This window comes from Rhea americana, unplaced genomic scaffold (genome assembly GCF_003343005.1).
Source record: "Rhea americana isolate MKP2758 unplaced genomic scaffold, rheAme1 scaffold_38, whole genome shotgun sequence".
NCBI classification, from domain to species: domain Eukaryota; kingdom Metazoa; phylum Chordata; class Aves; order Rheiformes; family Rheidae; genus Rhea; species Rhea americana.
Window position 1 is genome coordinate 627,702 of NW_028186512.1, and position 21,174 is coordinate 648,875.

General features: G+C 34.2%; 1 protein-coding gene across 2 annotated transcripts in view; it reads left to right on the forward strand.

Annotated features, from left to right (window-relative positions):
• Positions 1 to 21,174, forward strand: part of LRBA (LPS responsive beige-like anchor protein) — a 399,174-nt gene that overhangs the window by 126,229 nt on the left and 251,771 nt on the right. For both annotated transcript variants that reach the window (XM_085313166.1, XM_085313167.1), the window contains exon 35: positions 10,165 to 10,229. In XM_085313166.1, the coding sequence (XP_085169292.1) occupies positions 10,165 to 10,229 (65 nt within the window). The remainder of the gene's footprint in view (positions 1 to 10,164; positions 10,230 to 21,174) is intronic.

Consider the following 21,174-nt stretch of genomic DNA (forward strand, 5'->3'; position numbering starts at 1 on the left):
TGGATTCTTACTAAGAAAATTTCTTTTATCAAGTCAAAATTTCTTGAATTTGGTCAGGAAGCCAGGAGGCCGTGTTTGCATCTGTTTAATGCAAAACATGTCCACTACACCTAAAAATATTAGCCTTTAAAATTTTACACTCTATTTCTGAGAAATTATGTGATTAATGAATGAATTATTATGTTTGCGGAGGAGAGTGAACTGTCTAACATAAATATGAAACTTAGGGGTGTGTTGGGGGAACAGGACAACTTCATTTCCATGAATGCACAGTGCTGCAGATGTTCAGCACTAAGGGAACATAATTTAGCTACAGAAGCAAGACGCTCTGAAGAAAAAAGGCATCCTGTTGCTTCACCAGCACACTAGGACTTAAAAAAACACCACCATTTAAGGTGAGTTTTGGGTAGTGAGAGCACACCCTGTGGCTTGGCAGTCTAGTCAGAAGGATGATACCATGCTGACTTTATAACTAGAGCTTTGAACAATATTCTCATGGGTGGTAAATGCAAAACAAAGTAATATCAACTGGCACTTAATTCTTTGAGCTCCCTGCTGATTGGGCTCTGCACTGAAATGGGACTCTTCCTGACAGGAAGTCAGCCTCGAAGTGTGGAGACCTCTGAAAATAAAGTGTGCTTTAATTTGACACCCTGCTGTTTTACAGCTAGTCTGTTTAATTTGAGACTATGGAAAAAGGTTTACTGGAGGAGAGGGATATGAGATGATGGAAAGTTCAGAGAATGGCAATACTTGCCTGTGATTTTGCACTGATTACAAAAATACATGAACATTTTTGTTCATTCTCATAGACTAAATCATTTCTCGCTTTTTGTTTCCAAGCAAGACTGTTTAATAAAATCAAGATACAGGGGACAGTGCTGTTTGCTGAAAGTTATGACAGGAGAAGCTGTGTGTAGTGGTACTGTTAAGTTTGTTATAAATGTGTGTGTAATATATATGTGTGTGTGCGTTTATATATATATATATAAACAAACCTTTGGTCATATTTCTAACTCATCTGTACCTTTTTAAATGTCTGTGGAACTGGTATAATATCTGACTCAGTCAAAGGTGTTGTTAATTTACTAATGTTTCTATAAATGTTTTGAGATAACTTACTTAAGGTTATGAGTTTTTCAACCTTATAATTCAGATTGTGCAACCAACACTATTATATTGAGGTACATATCTGTTAGTTAAAGATCCTGGTTTTGAGCCAAATTTAATTCAGGAGACTGAATATTCGAAGGTGTTTATTTCTATCGAAACTGAAATCTTTGTGGTTTTCTTTTTAAACAATTTACTAGGTAAGTGCACCTGAGGATTTGTACTGGGAGGAGCAAATTATTATYTATCATGTTTAATGTAGCAGCACATAGAGGCAGATGAGCATAGAGCCCTGTGATGTTGAGTGTCATGTAATTTTGGAAGAATTATATAAATAGTCTAAATGGAGGAGGCAGATTTAGGCTAAGGAAGCAAATGTAGTATGCAAGTGGGGTGTAATGGGAGAGACACACAGCCTAATCGCCTTGGGGTTTTGGGGGCTTTGATTTGATTTGACTTAGCTTTCCCTTTTCTAAATCTTTTAAGAAAAGAGCTATGTTAAGAGAAGATTACCAGAAGGACTGATGAGGGACAGCTTTGGAGATCCTGTCTCTTGAGTGAAGAGATGGGAGTGTTTTACACAGTGAARTCTCATTCGCTCAAAGGTGCAATGATGTTAGTGAGAATCTCATTTGTTATTTGTGAGCATTCATTTTAAGATTTTAAGTTAAAACTAATCTAAATTTGGGGAAAAGGGTAGTACAGAGGGGCTTTCAGTTCCAAGATGGTATTCACCAGGTATATTAATATATTACTGAGTGCTGATTTATTTAGTTAAAGATTATTTGACAGTAATGGTGCTGTTTTAGTAGTGGTGATGAATGCTGCTGTTGGTGGGTTCAGTTTGTCACTACTAGTACAACTATGCAGCAGTAAGGATGCTGGGATTTTCTTGTCCTTGTAATTGGTAGTCTATCTTGGAAGACATTTTTTCCCCCTGCATTGGTTTTACGAAAACTCAGAAATCAAATTCACTGACAAGCAACAAAGTACTGCAATCAAGAAGCAGTTGTCTTATATTCTTGCTTTCCATTCTCAAAAAAAGATGCTACCGGCAGCACTTGATTATTCACATCTTTTTGTTCATCTTGTGTTGTCCCTTTTCCTCACTTTTGTTTTTCTGATTCACTCACTTTGACTTATTTTCTTGCTTTCAATTTCTACATATTTACAGAATTGTTTGGTACTTTGGTCTCTCAAGATTTGTTTCCGTTCTTTCTCTGGCTACTGTCGTTCGTTGCAGTATTGACAGTAGCTGATGGTTAAAGAACCTGAAAAGGAAGCTGCAGTGGAAAAGGTCTGCTGCTAGAGGAACTCGGAYCCGACCCTTAGTGTCTCGTCATGAGGAGTCATGGCAAAAGCTGCTCGTAACRGGGAGAAAGAGGGAGGCTGACCAGGTGGATTGCTGCCTCCTGCAGAAATCAAAATCAGAGATCAGTCACTCTTTCAGTTTTCCCCATGCCGCAGCTGGTTGCTGTACCTGAAGGGTGGAGGAATGGGAATATAGCAAAGACTTATCTGTCTCCTCTTAATGTAACATTGGTCCTGGGGATATAATTTTACTCATCAAGTCATGCGTTAGATCACTATATAGGGCATGTAGTAAGTGTTTTTCTTATACATAGTCATACTTTTTTGAAGCAAAGTACAAAAATGAAACTTAGAAGTTTTGATAATAGCTTGTGTCTGACATTTGTTACCGATCATGTTGTATTTATGTGGTTAGTTATATTTTCATAATTTTATGTGAACATTCTGATTAAGTGATTTCAGTTGTTTTTATTACTAAAATCCTTTTAAAGAATATTTGGTATCACCATGAATTGTGGCAACTGAGGATTTTTTGCAAGATTTTGTGGATGTATGTAATGGTTAAGCATTGTATGTGCTATAATATTTTATGTACTATTTCTTTCATAATACTGTGTATTTCATGATAGATTTCTGCAATGAGAGAGAAGATGGTAGTCTTGTCACTTCTAAAATGATCCCATGGCATAAAGTGCCTTGAGTCGATTGTCCTGAGAGGTTGTATTTAGTATTTCRCTGAACAGCCTGTACTTCAGTATACACTAATCCAGCTCTACGTGTGTATAATTTATTTTCAGAATCTATAAAAACTTATTGCGACTTGAACTCAACTTTAAGCATTGAAATTAAACTCTCATTATAAGGTAATTTAGGGCATTTACCATATAMCAACAGAATTCCAGTTTATAGGAAGCTCTTTTCACATGGAATACCCCAAATGGTTAAACAGCAGGGGAGTCTTCTGCTTTTAGTTAAAAAACTGCTGTTTCTGTATGGCTTATTTACTACTTGTTTAATTCTTAATGTAGTGTGCTGTGGAATTGAGCATGCAAAAGTCAGCAAAGAGTTCTGTTTTCTCCGTCTAAGGTTATTACTTGCCATACAATAATAAAGGCACTATTTTATCGGGTTAGTTGTAATTAACTTCAGCACCAGGCTTTGATATAAATCATTTCTAATCTGTTTTCTTTACATTTTCATTCTTTTTAACTGGTTTAGCGTAGTTGCTTGCTTTTGTCCTTTTACATAAGGACTTGGGTTGTAACTGCTTTTTTGAATTAGGCTGTTGGAAGCTAATGTGCATGTTGATCCACGAATCGATTAAAGAACACTAATGAATTTCATACAGCACTTTTTAAAGATTTAGAATAAATACCATGTAATAAATGTTCTTGTAGGAGTGATCTGTTTTAGCATTAGAAATCAACACAAGCAGTGTTGTTATGCTATACAGCTGGAAAAATATTTCAGTACAAGAAACTTAAATGTACAAAATTCTGTTTCGTAGTTAAAATAGTAAACAATTTTATGAACAAAAAATAGCGTTCCAATATTTTTAATGACCTTTATTTCTATGTCATATTGAAAGAAAAATACTTAAACACATGGTTTTCTGTTTTTCTGCTCAGTCTTGGTGTTTGGTATCAACTGGGCCATGTGCCTTTTTAACTGGTTTATCAATATGTTAGAGTACTTCATCAGCATTTTTAGTTATTAGTTAACAGTATAGGTTTGAAACAAGTGAAAAATGTTATGAGTTCTTCTCAGTCTGTTTTGCAGTATTGAACTCATTTGTTTCTTGAATTTCTTGTCCTTTTCAGGGGCAGATAATCATGCACAATATCTCAACCCAGCTTTATAGTTCATTAGTTAATTTGTATTTGAGTGTATTTGAATATTTCTATGCATCAAAAACCTTGGTGATATGCTGCCACTTGAAAAAGTATCTATCTCATCTAGTTAATTTCTACACAGCTTGTTTTTAGCACTTGYTAAAATTTTTAATACAAAGACTTTATTTGTGTACTGCCACTAACTGATTTTTTTGACAAAAAGCAATGTCTTTTTAATGGCATGCCAGCAGTAAATACTTTTTGTTGTAACAGAGTGTGTTTGATAGTTTTAAAGTCTTATAAAAATAATTAGCTCTTTTATATACTTCTAATGGCAGCCTTGCAAGTTTCCCCTGGAGCAGTCTCTAATGAATAGGCCTTGCTTTTTGCAGTTGGGCTTTTGGATCCCCTAAGGACTTGACTTCAGACCTTGAAGGGCAGCAGCTGCCATTTGTCTTAAGACTGGAGTTGCCAAACAGACAGACCATGTACTAATAGGACACATTTGTACAGCCTGAGTATGTGGAACCCTGATAGAGGCCTAATGATGATCATCTGTTGAGAGCTTGTAGCTGGCTAGGGTTAGAGTAACTTTTATCACCCTTACTGAAATCAAAACCTCTGTATTGATTAGTGAGCTTGTCTTTGTTAGGTTAATGCTACATTAAAGCTTTCAAAGACAAGCCAATATTTAGGATGGAATAGCATCCTATTGTGTAATTTCTATAAATCTAAACCTATTTAATCAGATCTTTCTCAATAAAAATATTCTGAATTCTTGTGATAGTAGTAAGTATTTTTGCAGGCTCTCCTTTTTCCATGTCGTTGTCAAGGTTCAGCAGCAATGACATACTTTTGTATGTAAAGCATGTAAAATTCTATTAATTATTTTTTAAAATCTAAATCCATTTCTGATAGATACTTTGTTACTATTTTTTTTTGTTTTTATTTGAGGGTTCAGATATGCTTGCATGTGTACAGAATAAGATTTTCTCCAAATCTGTTCTCTTGTCACTCTTATATTTAAATGTCACATGCTTGCATAATTTTGCTGTTTTGTACGTTATTTTTTACATGCTGATTATGATATTAGAACAGTATGTGGAATTTCTAGGCATTATTTTATGTAATTCTATGTCAGATTTTTTTGTATTTTTCAATGAAGCTTTGTATTCTAAAATTGTTACAGTGTACTTCAACTCTCTGAAAATTATTTCTGTTTGTGGAGGTTCTACTTAACATGGAGTTTGTTTGTTTGTTTTTTATGATGAAGAACTCGACTGAGATAATCTGCTTTTGGCTAAATGTTCTTTATTGCTGCGTTTGTTCAAGCCTGTAGTAGATGTGGTGCTGAGAGAGTGGTGACACCAAGTGCAAACACTGCTGAAAAGTTCTTGATAGTTTACTTTAGGCACTTAGAGATTAGTATATCTCTCTATGAGCAAGTTTTTCATGCAGATTTGACCTTTACTCTAGGATATATTATGTCTTAGTCATATGTTCACACATTTTCCCATCCTGCTCCTTAGTGCTGTATTCCTAGTTGTCAATACTGAAGTCATCCTTCTCATTTGTTTCATAATCAAAATAAATTATTGAAACTCCACTAGCTTTATGAGAAGGATAGATTAGAAAAGAATTTGCTATCTTTTTTTTTTCTTACTTGTGAATTTCAAATATTAGTTCTGGAATATGTTAACCTTGTTAAAATGATTTTAGTAAATTTATCAGATGAATTATATAAGGAGTATGCATATGTATGTGTGCATATAACTTTATATGAGACCTATAAATAGAAGTGACAGTACAGTTTTCTAGTTTAAAATAGATTAGTCTTTGTCTGTTGGAAATTTTTTTGAATATTCTGATTAAGATGCATATTTTTTTTGTTTAACAATTAGTCCAGTTAATGAATTAGATATACAAATGTTTTTATATAGCTTTAACAATATAGATTTTTGGTTGTTTGAAGTATGATTATATTTCTTTTCTTGACATATGAAGATATATACATTCACTGCCCACATGCAAGCACGTCAAATCCCAAACCAAGAAAAATATTTATCAACAAGACTTTCTTAACGTTTGTTTGAGTTTTGAGACGTTTGAGWGATTAAAGTTGAGGAATGGTTATACCGGGTTAGACAAAGGGACCAGCTCTCCTGTCTTCAAGTTTGGACACAAAGAGAAGCACAAGTGGAGTAAAACAGGACAAGCATTTACGATACTCCTCCATGATTATTCTTCCAATTATTTTCAAGTTGAGGTATTTCCTGAATTGGATGTAGTTTCTGTATATTTAATAGTAGTGAATTTTCCTGTTGTGAACTTGTGCAGTCCTTTCTTGATTCTGTTGAACTTTTAGTCATCACAACATCCTTTGGTGATGGCAATCCACTGGTGTATAACCCGTTGTGTGAAGAACCACCTGCATTTGTTTGTTTTGAAGCTGTCTCCTACTAGCTGCTCCTTGTAGAAGAGATTTTTCAGGCCAGTCTGGGTAAATAACAGCCTCCTTAAGGACTGCCTCTGAACAAGGATGTTAGGAATGAATAGGGAGCCAACGACAAATGGAAGAAACAAGTGATGATTTGGCACCTGAAAATGCAGAATATTAAAAAAACTTACATAACAATGCCATATATGAAACATAGCTTATTTTTAAGAAAGAAAAAAAGGGGATCAATTTATACCACGTAAGGTAACCTGTGTAGTGTGAAAGGCTTTTAAATATATTTAAAAACTGAAATAAGTATTCATGCAGATGCAGTAAAAATAAAATAAAATAAAATGTAACACAGAATTACTGGACATTGTTTTGCCAGACTGATTTGGTTRCTTTCTTTGGCCAAGATTTATTTCCCAGACAAAGGAAGTGTGGTAGTAATTTATATGAATTTTCATGGAGCATTTGGTACTGTCATATTGACTGATCATTAGTTGAGATGAATTAGAAAAATAAACCCCAAACTGTAAAATACATTAAAAAAAAAAAAAAAAAAAGACTCAAATGGGGCAACACTAAGTCATAATATAAAACTGGAGGGAGTTTATTAGTTTCTGAAAGGGTGATTTTAAGACCAGTACTATTTAATGTTTTCTTTTAATGATCTTTGTGATCATCTCAATGAGAGTGTTAATGAAATTTGCTGATGATATAAAGTTAGTGCTATCAAGGACTGGATATAATTTTGCTTCTGGGAGGCTTGTGCTAAAGCTATAGGAAATGCAATATGTTACTCTGTATGGAATTATAATTCAGATCAGGCTTAAAACACCRTTTCAGGAAAGGATATAGTACTTGCATTGTATCTAGAGTGCCTATGAAAGGGTTTACAGATTCCATTAAGGAGTAGGTGAAGTTATAATGAGCTAAGAAATTTCCACATCAGACAAAGTATTTGAACGTAATATGATTTCCTRTTTGTCTCCTTGCAATGCTTATTTTTCATTGTAGCCACTTGTGATAGTGTTTAGTGCTTCTAGGTTTTTCCTGTTTCACTATACACTGTACATTGACCAAAACATTAAAAGGAGATTGTCTCTCAGATCCTAAACATTTATAGCCATAGGAAATGATGGTCAATTAAGTACAGCTTGGAACAGGTATGAAATAATTGACTTTGTTGATTCTTCCCTTACAGTCCTTCCTTAGGAAAGTGCTGCAATGTTTTGTAGTTATTTAGTTGCATTAGTGGTTGAGTTTGAGGCTTTTAACATGTTTTTCCCTAATACCTTTGGGAGATGGATAACTAAGATGTTGATATAATAATGCAATATGCATACCGAGTGTAACTGTTTGAGAGGCAACATATACTGTGGGGAAATACTGAATGGATCRTGAAAGATGACCATTAGTTTTTTCTTTCAACTATTAAAACTAGCTTTAGGGTGTGCTCAGCTGTGATTTATGAAATTGTTTAGACTAACACCTTCTTTGATGATGTCTGTGATGTAGAGAAAAATGCTGAAAAGTATCATGATAAATGCACTTTCTTTTCACTTTTGGCAACCTCCATCTTCACCAATTAAATTTTCAAGTATTGTAGYGAGTTCTGTTAAAGAGCAGAGAGGTACATTACTAGCGTAGAGCAACAGATGGAAGACATCATAAATAGAAGAAAATTATTTTGCTTTTCTTAAGCTTACAGAGAATTAATTATTACACAAAATTAAATATTTACAACTTGTTTCGTATTAAAATACAGTTCAGAATATTAGTTGCATAGTCTGTATTTTGTTTAGACTATTAGGGTGCAAAAGGTATTTTCTAACAAAAATAAATACTTCTTAATGCTATTTCAGCCTTCTAAGAGACTAAGCCACATATTGGTGGAAACAAGAAGACTGTAGGAGAGAGATCGAGGAAGGATAGTAGGAGAAATATTATTAAGAYATGTAGCAGTGAAAGCCAATGACCCTTGTAGCCTCCCCCCACCCCCCCAAAAAAAAAGAGAAAATGTCATATATGAGAATACATAAATGGAACATAGCGGACATATTTAGAATGTTGCTTGCTTAATAATGCATATAAATTAGCTATATAAAAAGTAATATATTTATAATTCATGAGGAATAATACATCACAAATTCAAATTATTCTATTCTTAAYTCTGACTACTTCAAAATTGTAGTAGATTGTTGCAGCTTAAAAGTGATAGAAGAATGTTGGGCATGGAAGATTTTAAACCTTGAGAGGTCAGAGTTGTAACCTCTTCCCTGTGGGTGAAATCTGGAAATCTTTTTTGGGGGTGGGGGGACTATATCATAAAAAACAACACTGTACTGTTGACTTTTGTGTGCATGTATATATGTATGATCAAACGTTCATGTCACTGACTGAGAGAGGTAATGTAGTTTGCAAAACTGAGTGGCAAAGAACCTGCTCTCTTGATAAGGAAAATTAAAAACTCCTGCATTTAGAAATCTGAAAGTGATTTTAGGAAATATTTCCAGTTTTGCATTTTTTGCCTGTTTTGGAACTGACAAGGTTTTTAAGAACCACCACATTTATAGAACTGGTGAAGTGAATGATCACTGGGATTATTATTTCATACTATAAAGACTGAAAAATCAAGAAGCTGATCTGGAAAACCATACAAAACTAAGGCAGCTCTCTGACATGAAAACATTTTTTATTTTTTATTAAGAAAGATGCTTTACTTATGGTAGAAAGAAAACAAAACCAGAACTAATTTAAACTAAGAGTTATATTTGATCTGTTCTATCCAAATGATTCCACCTTTCCCCCAAAATACAATGTTTGCACATTTGCTGCTTTAATTTTTAGCTCTATTAACTTGTTGCTATTGAGTTTGAGATTAAAAATTTCACTGTATTTTTGTTGGCCAGTTCTCCTTTCTCCTGAGCTTTCAAAGGGGGAAACCCCAGTGACTGGTTGTGTTCCAGGATTCCTTTGATAAAATAGATTTTAGGAGAAGAGGTGGCTGTATGATGCTTGAGAAGGTTACCAGTAAATATGCAAAATAAAACTGAGCTCCCTAAAAAAATCTATATCTAAACAATGAGCCTTAGATTAGTATGGAAGAGTTCTTTCAAGCTTTTCCAAGGTTTGTTAAGGCAAAGTGCATCTGTCAATCAGAGTTATTTCAGAATTTGTGCATAACATAGTGGAAGAAAAAGATGTGGTCATTTGTGGGATGTTTTTGTATTTTCTTCTCCTCTCCAAAAAATGTAAGTAATTTTGAGCGAATGATAGTGTTTTGTTTCTTCATGCTGGCATTGCTTTCTTACTGAATAGCTTGATAAGTGTTTTATAGTTTTGTTGGGGGGGAACRAGGGGGGCTCTAAGTTGCCAGAATTAAAAAGAAAATGTATAGATTTGTGGCTGACAGTGKTTTTTTTGCTTGTTTTTCTTCTTTTCATACAACTATTTCTTTTTTCTTTCCAGGAGTGGCAGAACTCTATACAAAAGAACGCTGGCCTTGCCTTTATTGAGCTTGTCAATGAGGGAAGGTAAGTCGCAATATTCAACAGCTCCTCTGTCCTAGCTTTTAGAAAGTTATGTGGCTTGAGGTTTCTTTAAATAATTTTTCTTATATCGTTGGTCCCTAATGGAGTTCTCTTTTTGTGTCAATTCTTTTGAGTTTATGATCTTAAACTCACATTCTTTAATATTTTTTTTTACTTTAATATTATTATGGCATTTTTCAGAATCTGGATGCTTTTTAGTACCATTAAATATTTCTCTTATGAGCATGTCATGAATTTTCTTTCTTCCTGTCCTCATGCACTGGTTAATATTGATACTGTAATTTGTATTCAGCTAATCTCTTGAGGAAGGGAATCGGTATTTGGAAGGCTTTTAACCAGGAATTGTAAGATAAGCCTTTGTCTCAAAAATTAGATTCTGATTTGCTCATTTATTTCCCATCTRCCTCATAAAAAAGAGTGGAAGAGCTTTACTTTAAAGATATCAAAAATTCTGCTAATGTTAACAATTTGGTTAAATGTTCTATGAGTAATGATATGAGTGTATTTTACTGGGACTTTCAAAAAATGATGGAGCAGGTGATGAGGCCATGCTCTTTGACTTGTAGTGACTACTCAGAACCATCAATATTTTCTTCATTAGGAATCGATTGTTGAAGCAGACTAAGAGCAATATTTACTTTTCCTAAAGGATTTTTTGAAGATGTCTTAATGAGTTAGCTAAGGAGCATTATAAGAAAAGCCATTTTCTAAACCTAAATTCTGTTAGTAAGTAAGTTAAGCTAGTAAGAATCTCAATAGAAAATCAATTTTACAGGATTAAGACAGCTACTGAATGAAAAATGGATTTTTTTTTGAGAATGTTACTGAGATATCACATAAACTAAAATGCTATATAAATATCCTTTTAACATTTTAGGGCTAGGAAGAGTAGCTGTTTGAGATTTTTCTTCTGAAATATATAGATATTGTCAAAACATGCCAAAGTAATGACCATTTTAATGGTTATGTTTGGGTTTATGGTAGGGGAAACGTTGTTCTGAGGCAGAAAAAAACATTTTGCTACCAGTCTTGATCCCAAGGGCCAAGGTAAAGTAACAAGGGTGTTCAGTTACAGTGTTAAGATCTAGCCCGTAGTTGTTTCCTATTATGTGAGGCTGACCTGTCTTGACCTCACTTATAAAGTGCCTGCTGTAAATTTGGCCCTTGRTTAATGTTTTATTAGCACAGATAATGCAGAGATCCCACACACATGTAAACCACAATGGAAGCCTCATCTGAGTATGATGATTATCATTAACAGATCAAATGAGGCTGGATTGTAAGCAGCAGTTTGAYGAGCAGTTATTCTGCTTGTCCAGGTCAAATTTTCAGAGAGCATTCTATCTGTAAAGGTGTTTGAGATTGACTGTTTTCTTTGATAAGAAAATAGGGCACTGCCCATCACAGACACAGATGAAATCACTTCCCCAACTCCATCAACTTCAGTAACGTACAGGCTAGCATTAGCAGAGCGGTTGTCTCAGGGACAGATGATCCCTTGAAGACTGAAAAGTATGGTTTTGGTTAGCAGAAAATATCTAAGTAATTGTTACTTCATTTTGTTCCTGACTCATGCAGCAAGAGTGTGGGGTTTTTTTGGGTTTTTTTTGTTTTTTTTTTTTAAGAAAAGAAAGAAAAAAGAAAAAGAAAAAAAGCCAGGAACATAACTGTCATTACAGGGAGAAGGGTTTCAATTCTTGAATATGCCTCCTTTTATCTAATTCTTTTCCTCCATTGCTGTTTATAGGATCATTTGAAGTTATTGCTGAATTTGTGGTGCTTTAGGATTTTTCAACATTTGCTAAAATGAAACCATTATCCCTCATATGGCATGAGCTRCATTCCAGAGCTACTCTTTTCTTCTGTTTTTACAGATTGCATGTTAGTTTTCTTGCACACATACTTAAACATACTAAAATATTCCAGGTTATATATTTTCATTGTATTTGTTATTGTTTTATATATTTTTACMATAACATTATAAATTTGGCAACTCTAAAAGCTCAAATACTTTAATTATAACTTAAGGAAAATAGCTGAATGACACTGATGTAGACTTCCACTGCATAATCATATTATAATAGATKAATTTTTTAATTCCTACTCATAAATATTGTATAATCTCTCTTAAAGACAAGGTGGTTGTAGAGAGGACAGTACTGATCTGCAGGAAGTGCTAAGAATGTCTATGGGATACCGTAATGTGTGTAATGTTAGAATGAATATGAAATTAAGGGCTGGAAGAACTGCCTGGAATTTGTGGAATCACGGAATTGCTATTGCCTGCTTTTCTGGCGGAWAAAGGTTTAGTCATCCTATAACCTTTTTAAAGCAGGATTTTATTCCTGATGTTTATTACACATTTTGGACTAGTTTTAAAGAGATCAAAGGATATAGCTTCTTTTAATCTGAAGTGCATTCTGAATATTATGTGGCAAAGAAGACAACTAGAAATATTTCTAGAAGACAAAGATCTAGAAGCGATCTAARTCTCTTCTTAGAGTTGCTTTCAAAAGGATTTTTTTAATCTTATGTGAAATGTATGGATGTGCCATCTGCCTTACACCAGATGAAAGTTTTATGTTTAGGCTTGCCATGTTTTGGCTAGGACTCCCTGAACAGAAATACATGCAGAAAGTTTGTCTCTTGGGACTTACAAGGTCTACTGTGCAAGTACTGCATTCAGGATGTGTTGGGCTGAATGCTTGTTTACAATTCACTAATGCTCTACATGTAATTGCTGCAAGTTACTGGTGCTCTACATTATATAGTAGCTCCTAGGCTTCCCAGGTATGTCAGGTTCACTGCAGACGTATAGCAGAATTGATTTGTACGTCCTCAGTCAAATTCTGAATTTTGAGAGCTGAAAAAATCTCCAGGCAGGTGGCTACTATAGGAAAATACAGAACAGTAAACCTACCTGTATTTGAAGTACACAAGTGAAGTTTTTTGAAGGCTAGGAGACAAGCTTAGTTTTTTGAGTTTTTTYCCCCCCATTTAAAGGAAAGAGAAACTAGAGAAACTCTTTGTCTAGATAAACAAGAAGGTACTGAATATTTTAAGTGAAAGGCTAAAGTAGCAGGTATTGGAAAATAACATCTTTCTGTGTGTGTAAAGGAATGTGAGTTTCAAAACAATGCTATTTTGAACATGAATCTAATTTTAATGAAAGTGAATAAGTATTATTCACTATTAGTGTAATATCTGGGAATACTACTAATGTTCTTTGAAATCTTGTTACAAATTTGCCTGTACCCGCTGCTTTCTAATGGGTGCAGCAGAGGTATGGATTGTGAAACATTTTCCTTAGCCTGTTCAACTGCTGTCTGCTGCCAGTCTCATTTTCAGTCTTTATACTTGCTTTTTACCTTTGGGTTCACCCTTTASAGGTAGTCTTTATTGGAGCCTCAACCCAAGTGCTCACAGATGACAGCAAGTTTGTTCGCTTGAGCTTTCCAGTCGCTAGGTGCGACTGGTTAGTTCTGGCTGCCAGTCCCCTCCTCTGATGGCTCCCAAGATATCCAGACATATATATATATGCTTTTTTTTTTTTTTTTTTTTTTTTTTCAACTTGAAACTAAGAACGTTTCCTCCTTATGCAGAAGATGGTCAAGTTGTTTTGCTAAACTGGAAAAAGAAAGCATTGTTTTACTTCCTTGAGTGTACAAATATTTCTTTGTTAGACTGTTATTTCCTCTACTTGACTAGTTAGCAAACAAATCCTTGGCTCCGTGAAGATTAAAACTCTCTCCTGTCGCTTTGATTCATTAGCACATTTTAGTGTGAAACACCTCTTATGCTAGACCTTATTTTCTATGTTGGTCGGTGAACTAACAAACGTACTTGCGCTTGAGACAGTCATGACAGTTATTATCCCCTTTGGGGTGATAACGGGTTTGGCATGGCTGGGGTTGAGGGATCAGTCTCCTAAGCATGCCGCAGTAATATTCTTTCAGACTTTCAGTTGAAGAGACTCTTGGACATGCTTAGCTTTAATTTTCTCAAACACACAGTTTTCTTAGTCATCCAAAGATTTAGATGATATGTTCAATACATACATGCTTATGCCTCTGTAAGTGAACACTGGGGACAAGCTGCTTTAAAAAACTCTCACGTAAGCATAGTTTGGTTAAAAGAAAACCTCATTAAATTAACAGAATATGTGTATAATTTCCTTCCCATTGCCATCCCCCTTCCAAATAATCAATCAAAACAAACAAGCCAAAACTCAAGGGTTCACAAGTTTACGCATGAGAAGCAAAACTAATGAACTTTGTTTTTCTGTGGCATTTTTCTTAAGGTTAGATTCTCTGTTGTCTAATAAGGAATGAAAACTGATAAAAATTATCTTCCCATATCAGAAGATTCTCTTTCTGTACAGGATTTTCTGGCTATCAGTAAAATTCAGCTTTATTTATTTATTTTTTTAACAGAACACTTGCAACAAGTTTTTTCGTCCAGTGACTGTAAAACTTGTCTATAATTAATATATTTTGGGAAACTCAAATCTTCTATTAAAAAAATTGGTTGAAATTACCTATTGAATTAAAAAGTTGTTGGGAGAAGGAGAGAAGCAGCCAGCATACAAGCTGAATATTTTTAAAAAGTAAAACCAACCAACCAACCATAAACCCCCCAAATCTTTCCAGAAATAAGCAATTGTAACTGATGGTATTCCCCCAATACATAACATCCAGTGATATAAAAACAGCAATGCTCTAATTGGGTATTGCTACAGCATTCTTTAAAAAAAGAACCGCAGTAGAGCATTTCAACACGTCACCTACTGTTCCTTCTCTTAAATTGTATATATTACTCTTGACTGGTCTTAGATGCAATATTTTTTAATATTGAAATAGTTGGCAGTCAAACTAGTTGGCCAATTACTTACATGCTTTCCTAATGGCAAATAGGGGACAGATGTAGGCTGCCCTGTTCAATTGTCTTTCAGTTGCAGTAGTGCGATCACTCTCAAGGAACAAATGTTAGAGAATGTGTTGCCATAGAAGCAACTACTGTGATGGAAAATGGTTAGAAAAATATAGCTATTAATGAAAAAATGGATGATAACTGACACATTTATGCCTTTGTGCATAATTGACCAAAAAAGGCTCAGAAAAAAAATGATAAATGTAGTCACGTCCAAACTAGAACTGATTACCACGTCTGCTTCCCTTATTGCTGCCTCTGTCTTGAGCTTTTGATAATGTAGGACCTGCATTTTAGTCTAGTTTTGTAGAAGAAAAAAGCGTTCTCCATGTTTCCTTGCTTTTTAGCAACCCMTTCTGTGCAAGTGCTAGGCTTTGTAAAAGGGGTTTTGGTGATTTATATTCCAAGTTTTTATTTTTATTATTTTGTTGGTTTCGTAGTAGAAGTAGCCTTGTTGATGCCTGAATTTGAACTGCAAAAGATGATTAAGSTAGACACTAAACAACATTTAAAATATGCTGAAAATTAGAAATTATGGCTTGGATGTAAGTCAGAGAGATAGATAAGTGTTTTGAGATAGTTTTTGACATTACATGATTTTGTGTGTGTATGCTAAGATACTATGTGACATACACAACTATCTTTAAAACTATTTATTTCACTGATTTTGTTTGATCATCTCTGCATGGATTTAAATTGCATCATTTTTATGTAACTAGAAACATATGAACTATGTTGCAACTTAATGATGAAGCAGAAACATTTTAGAACTATATCTTAATGKTTAAAAATTAATGTAAGCTTTTATTATCAGAAATGCTAGTAACTTTGTAGTGTTTGTAGTGAAAAAGGTAGATTTTGCTTTAGGGCACATGTCATTAATTCGTTAGTTCTATAAAAAAAGAAAATCATAAACCACTTGAGTGCTGAGAATTCTTATTTTTTTTAATAGAAAATGCTTTTAAAACAAAAATTAGTGCAGGAGTAATAACAAGATATTTATATTGCACTCTGTGTATTCAAGAGATTCTACTGTTACAATTTTCAAAAAAATCATCTATCATACAGTCATACCCAGATATGAACAAAATCTCATGTTAATTCTAACTAGGCTTTAGTATGTTTTAAGTAGCTATCCAAGACTAGAAAATACTGGATTGGTGTGTCCCCTCCTAGCTATCCTTTCAGAGTGCTCTTTAGATTTATTCTGTTGCACATTCAGAACAGCTTTTTGTTGGCTCTGCATTGCTTCCCCCTCGCCCCCCGCTACTTTAAGGGGAATAAATGTGTTCAAAGGTTTAGGACCTTATGGACTTCTCTGTATTTTTTGATGATTGAGCAGCATATCTGTAAAGTATCCTTGTTCTACAAAGCAATTGTAAATGTTCTGGCAGTAGGAATTCCAACACTTAGCACATTGAACAGTCAGATACCATAAAAGATAGAGTGTATCCAATTATAAAACATATCTCCCTTTGAAATAAGAGAATCTCTTATATGTATGCTAGGTTTATGAGGAGTACAAGTAGGAAAGCTTACCTTTTATCCTCCTTTCTTGGCTATCTCCGAGTTCTCTGTTATGACAGCATCTGGAATAATCCCTCTCTGCAATACTTTGGAGGGATTTATCACTAAACAGTTGTAAATGTCACCTATAAAGCTTTTGCTGTATTTTTACTAAACTTGATAATTGTTGGGTGTCAGAAATACTAACTCAGAATGTATCTATCTCTGGCTTTCTCTTCTAATGTGTATCTTTTCTGTTCCATTTTTTTCCTGTTATACCTTCTCCTGTTTGCTTGTTGTGTGGAGAAGCTTGAGTTATCTGAGCATTCAGCAGTTGAGTGTCAGAGTAAAAAGATTTTCATATTCTCATAGCTTTCTTTTCCAGTGCAATAAAAATCCAAATATCTAATCTATTTGGCTGGGACTCCATCTCTCAATGGTTTAGCACTTCATTCCTGACCTGGCAAAGTATGCAACTATATATTTAACTTCCAGCATGGGATCAGTCCTTCTGCTTATTTTTACTAGATTGCTCATCTTTTCAAAGTTACTCAAATGATTAAATGTTTTAATCTGGAAAAAAAAATGCTTAGACAAACAAAGAATAATTTGTTTGAGACCTCAAATCTGGTGTTCAGTGAAGCGGACAAGTAGGCCTGGTATGCCATAGTCCCTGGTCTTTACGCATTGATAAAATGGTCGAGCCACTGCATAACACAGACATCCTCACTCCAAACATGCCTCTGCTCCTGTTAAGAATTACAAAAATGTTAATTCAATAACTTTTCTAAATCCAAAGCCAAGGTGGATCTTTCAAGCAAGGGATGTAGGTCACCACATTCAGCAATATCTTGTAATTAATAACACTGACAAATTTAGATGGTAACAGGCATGTGAGATTATTAATATGAGAAGGCAAGACATGGTCCTTMGGTACATATAAAGAGATTATGAAACACAAGCAAGAAGAATATTAAACTGAAGTTTTTCTTCCAGTTTGGGTGTGCATACTTCAAAGATGATGAGAAATTGAGTCTATTTAAGAGGTGAAAAGCTGTTGTTCTGCCTTGAAAAAGGTATTTATCTGGAGAAGTAGATTTGGATGTTGTTTTTATTCTAACAAAAAAAAGGACTTGGCTCTAGTTATTGGAAGAAAAAAACAGTCTAAAAGAAGACAAGAAATAGAGATTTTTAAAAAATGATGGTAATTATTACAAAAAATTCTTCTGGGGGAAACRATATAAAATCTCTTCAAATCTTTTAGAAAAGGGAGCAGCCATCTTTCTGAAAGCTATTTTGTAACTGAAAGTACAGATTTTACAGAGAAACTATTTGGGGGAAAATGTGCATGATCAGTTTTGTGTAGGAGACCAGAGTAGATGCCAGAAAGAATGATTATGATTCTTTAAATCCAAGAAGTGTACTTGCCTTAATGAGGAGAATTGAATGTTTCTAAATTTGTCATTTCTACTTTAGAAGAAAGCATTTCCCTCATGTAAACTTACCTGATCTAGTTAATACAGTTCATAGCCATTCGTGTGTGCACAAAACATGTTTTATGTAGTTTGGAGTTGAACTAATGCTTTTGGAAGAGTGAGATTTTTGTCTTTGCCTTAACAGTGATCTTAGCTGGCAAATAGTTTTTTCTTGTGCAAGCGGTGGGTTACACTTCAGAAAATTGGTGTTCAACAATGTTTTTGTTGTCTCAAATGGAAATGAAATAGCTGCCAAGGTTCTCAAAATTGGTGTCTGGAAGTAGATGATTAAAACTTCATTTAGGCATCTGACTGGAGGTATGTTAATTTATAGAGGTGCTGAGAGCTAGTATTTGCCCTTACTTTTGAATAATAACTGGGGACACCTCTGTTAGATCACGCCACCATTACATACGTGTATAAATATGTATTTAGTTGGCCAAGTTTGACACAATGGTAAAGTCAAAGCGTAAACTTGAGTATTCTTTTATATATATGGGTACTGTTCTCTAAGAGAACATCCAAATGAAGCCTAGGTAATGATAAAACTTGAGTTGTTATTAAAATGACATAAGCATTGTTAGAAGAAAGTGAAACTAAGCATATGCTGTATTTGGAAAACATGACCAAAAATGGATTGAAGTTTGCTCTTTGAGGTTTGTGAATGTAAATAATGAACACAATTGTCATGTGGTAGAAATCAGCATGTYATCTTATATTGGCCTCATTTATATTAGCAAATAGTCTTTGTCCTCACTTTCTAAAGACCTGTAGAGACTGAATTTTGCAATTTGCAGTAGAGAGGTAATTGTATAATCATTGATGCATAACAATATGGAACTTCTAAATTTTTATATGAAAACAGATTGAAGTTACTGATATGTGCTTATGATATGCTCAGGCTTGGTTCTTAGACTTAAGAATTTTTGACTGCCAAAATGACAAATGCAACTAGGAAATATCTACAAAGTCTTGTTTTTAAGAATACATTATTCTTCATGGAAGATCTTTTTAAATGTGTGTGTGTGTGTGTGTATATATATATACATATATATATATGTATGTCTATGTATGTATATATAAACTTCAGTTATTTCACTTAAATTTCTCAGTGTATGAGAGAGTCCTAAATCTAAGACATATTGTCAATTCTTTAATTGCTGGCTCATCTGATTCAGGAGCTTTTTTCAGCTGTTAGTTTAAGGAAGTGAGAAGTCTGTAATGATTACTCATCTGTCTTCTCCAGTTCTTTTGAATATATTAGCCAATTCCAATGATATTTGCAAGTGAGAGAGAAATTTCAAAAATAGTTAAGTTCCATGAGTTTCATGAAGATATATAGTTGGGAAGAAAAAATAGATCCAAATTACTTACTCCTTTTGGGAAAAGCAATCAAATTTAAAATTGGATTGTCAGAAGTCAGCTGTGTACTTGTTATGTGTGTGAGTTTTATCTATCCATGCTGGCCTAGTAGTGAACAGAAAGAGAAAGTGTGTGAGATTAGTAAGGAGAAGGGGGGGTGACAAACACGACTGATCCGTAGGAAAGTGAGCTTCTGATGCTCAAAAGCTATTTGTTTTTCATTAGGTAGACTTCAATCTGTTTTGAGAACGTTATTTCTCTGTGAGAGAATATAGTTCTTTGCTTTGCTTAGATCAAATCCATCATCTCTGCAAATGCATAGTAACTGCCAACGTACCATCAGTCATGTGCTGGACTACTTACTGGTTACATTTAGTAGATTAAAAGGAAAATCTATGTAAAAAATTGGTAAAACAATTATTTATTATATAGCCTGCTTTTCTGTACACAGCACAGGTGGGCATTTTAGAGGATGTCTGGTGTTTTTCTTAGACTGATCAGGTTAGCAAAAGGAATTGGTATTGACAAACCCAACAAAGATAATGGAATGTTGGTTCATTAGTAGGGATTTATGTTTTGCTGAACACTGTTGTAAATTATTAGAGATGCTTTTTTTTCTTCCCTGTGTTTAAGCCGTGTCATCTTAACTAGTCAGTTTTCCTGATTTTTAAGCTTTGAAAAGGTATAAAATCAGAGTTACATCATTGCAGTAATGTTGGTTCTGCATGTTTTTGGAAGTAAAAAGTTGTCACTAATGTATGCAGATAAATTGGCCAAATTAGAGATTCGTTGATCAATAGCTAATTCTATTCCAAAAGTAACTATTTAAAAAYTGAAGGAGTGAGAATAATGAAAATGTAGTCCCAACTGAGTGGCTTCTATGTGGTCCTCCTAAAACAGAGAATGAAGTCATACTTCAAATGGTGAATTGTGCGTATTTCTTTTTTACAAGACTTCATCTACATGGAGACAGTGATCCAGTGACTTCAACCAACTGGTTCATGATCACATGGTCTCATTAGCTCTTACACTACAGCTTTCCTGGTCTTGCAGTGCAAGAAGCAATGAACAAAGACCTCTCTCATCTTCAGATGTTTTTCTGACTCTGAATTTCTTTTTGCTGAAGTAGGCTTGTGACTTGCGATCCTACTGCAAGTCCAGGATTGTGAATAGGACAGGAAAAGAAAGAGTCGAGCATTGAGGGTCATGCTGTCAAGCATGTAGATAGACACAGACATGGAGCCTTAGCTTAGATAAGCAATAAATTCTGGTTCATAAAATTAAAGTTGTATGTGTTAGAAGTGTCTTGCATAATAATCCCTAGGTTTGTAAAGAAAGAGTCTCAATAGACTCTGTGGACTTGCTGAAAAGTATTTTGCTTTAAACCTGCAAGGCAAGTGAGTGATTTTTGTGTTCTCCTGTTCTTTTCTATATTAGCAGCTGAAAATCTTACAAAAAGTTTATTTGATAGCATAATACTAGRTATTTTGAAAAACTGACAAGTAGAGAATATAATGAATTTATCTGGTGTAAGTCTGAATGATCCTGTGGAAACATGTACCTCTTGAAACAGTCTAAAACAGAGAAGCTCCTGTGTAGTTGATTTTAACTTTATGAATCCCAATGTAACTAATTAAAAAGGAATATGTATGAAT